Here is a 696-nt window from a genome sequence, read left to right as displayed (position 1 = left end):
TCCTCTGTTTTCCTTTTAATAGACACTCTGCGGAACGTTGGGCACCGCACGCGGTCCTCTCGAGCTCTCCCTGTCCCTTTGACATGCGCGAGGCCGCGGGCAACACATGGCGGGATGCTTGGGAGAGGCGCGAGGGATTGTGTTGTTGCGCCCCCCCCCCCCCCCCTTCGCCTCGGAGGGGAGAGAAAGGAGAGCCCGAGACGAGGAGGCGGCCGAGAGGGCGGAAGCGCTGAATAACCTGGAGAGGCCCTTCAAGAGCAGTAGAGCGGCTCTACGCGACGGTCCACGTCTTGATGCACGCGTCGAGGCCGGCCGAGGCGAGGACGGCGCCGTCGCCGACAAACGCGAGCGCCGACACGCCGCCCGCGTGCGTGGTGGAGCCGTGCAGCTTGTGCTTCGGCGGAGGCTTGAACGGGCCGGCGGGGAGGTCTCCCCACACGATGATCGAGCCGTCGACGCCGCCCGAGGCGAGGACGCCCGCGGCCGAGAAGGTCAGGCAGGTGATGCGGGTGGGGTGGAAGCCCTGCAGCCCCCAGCTGAGTGGCGTGCCGGCGCCCACGTCCCAGATGACGATCTCCTTGTTGGCGCACCCCGAGGCCAGCCGCTTGCTGCCTGGCGCGTAGGCGAGGCAGGAGATGGCGGCGATGTGCTTGTCCAGCACCTTCTCCTCGCCGCCGGCCGCGGTGAGCAGGCGGA

At 69.0% G+C, this 696-nt stretch overlaps 1 protein-coding gene across 1 annotated transcript; it reads left to right on the top strand.

Annotated features, from left to right (window-relative positions):
- Positions 1-696, top strand: EMIHUDRAFT_370733 (hypothetical protein). The gene has a single exon (XM_005767591.1). The coding sequence runs from the start codon at positions 294-296 to the stop codon at positions 621-623; it is 330 nt and encodes a 109-aa protein (XP_005767648.1). The 5' UTR covers positions 1-293; the 3' UTR covers positions 624-696.

Source organism: Emiliania huxleyi (genome assembly GCF_000372725.1).
Source record: "Emiliania huxleyi CCMP1516 unplaced genomic scaffold EMIHUscaffold_483, whole genome shotgun sequence".
Lineage (NCBI taxonomy): Eukaryota > Haptophyta > Isochrysidales > Noelaerhabdaceae > Emiliania > Emiliania huxleyi.
This window is presented reverse-complemented; position numbering and strand designations above follow the sequence as displayed.

What these genes read in the sequence shown, in the direction of transcription:
- EMIHUDRAFT_370733 (XM_005767591.1), top strand. Translation starts at nt 294, where the DNA reads ATGCACGCGTCGAGGCCGGCCGAGGCGAGGACGGCGCCGTCGCCGACA.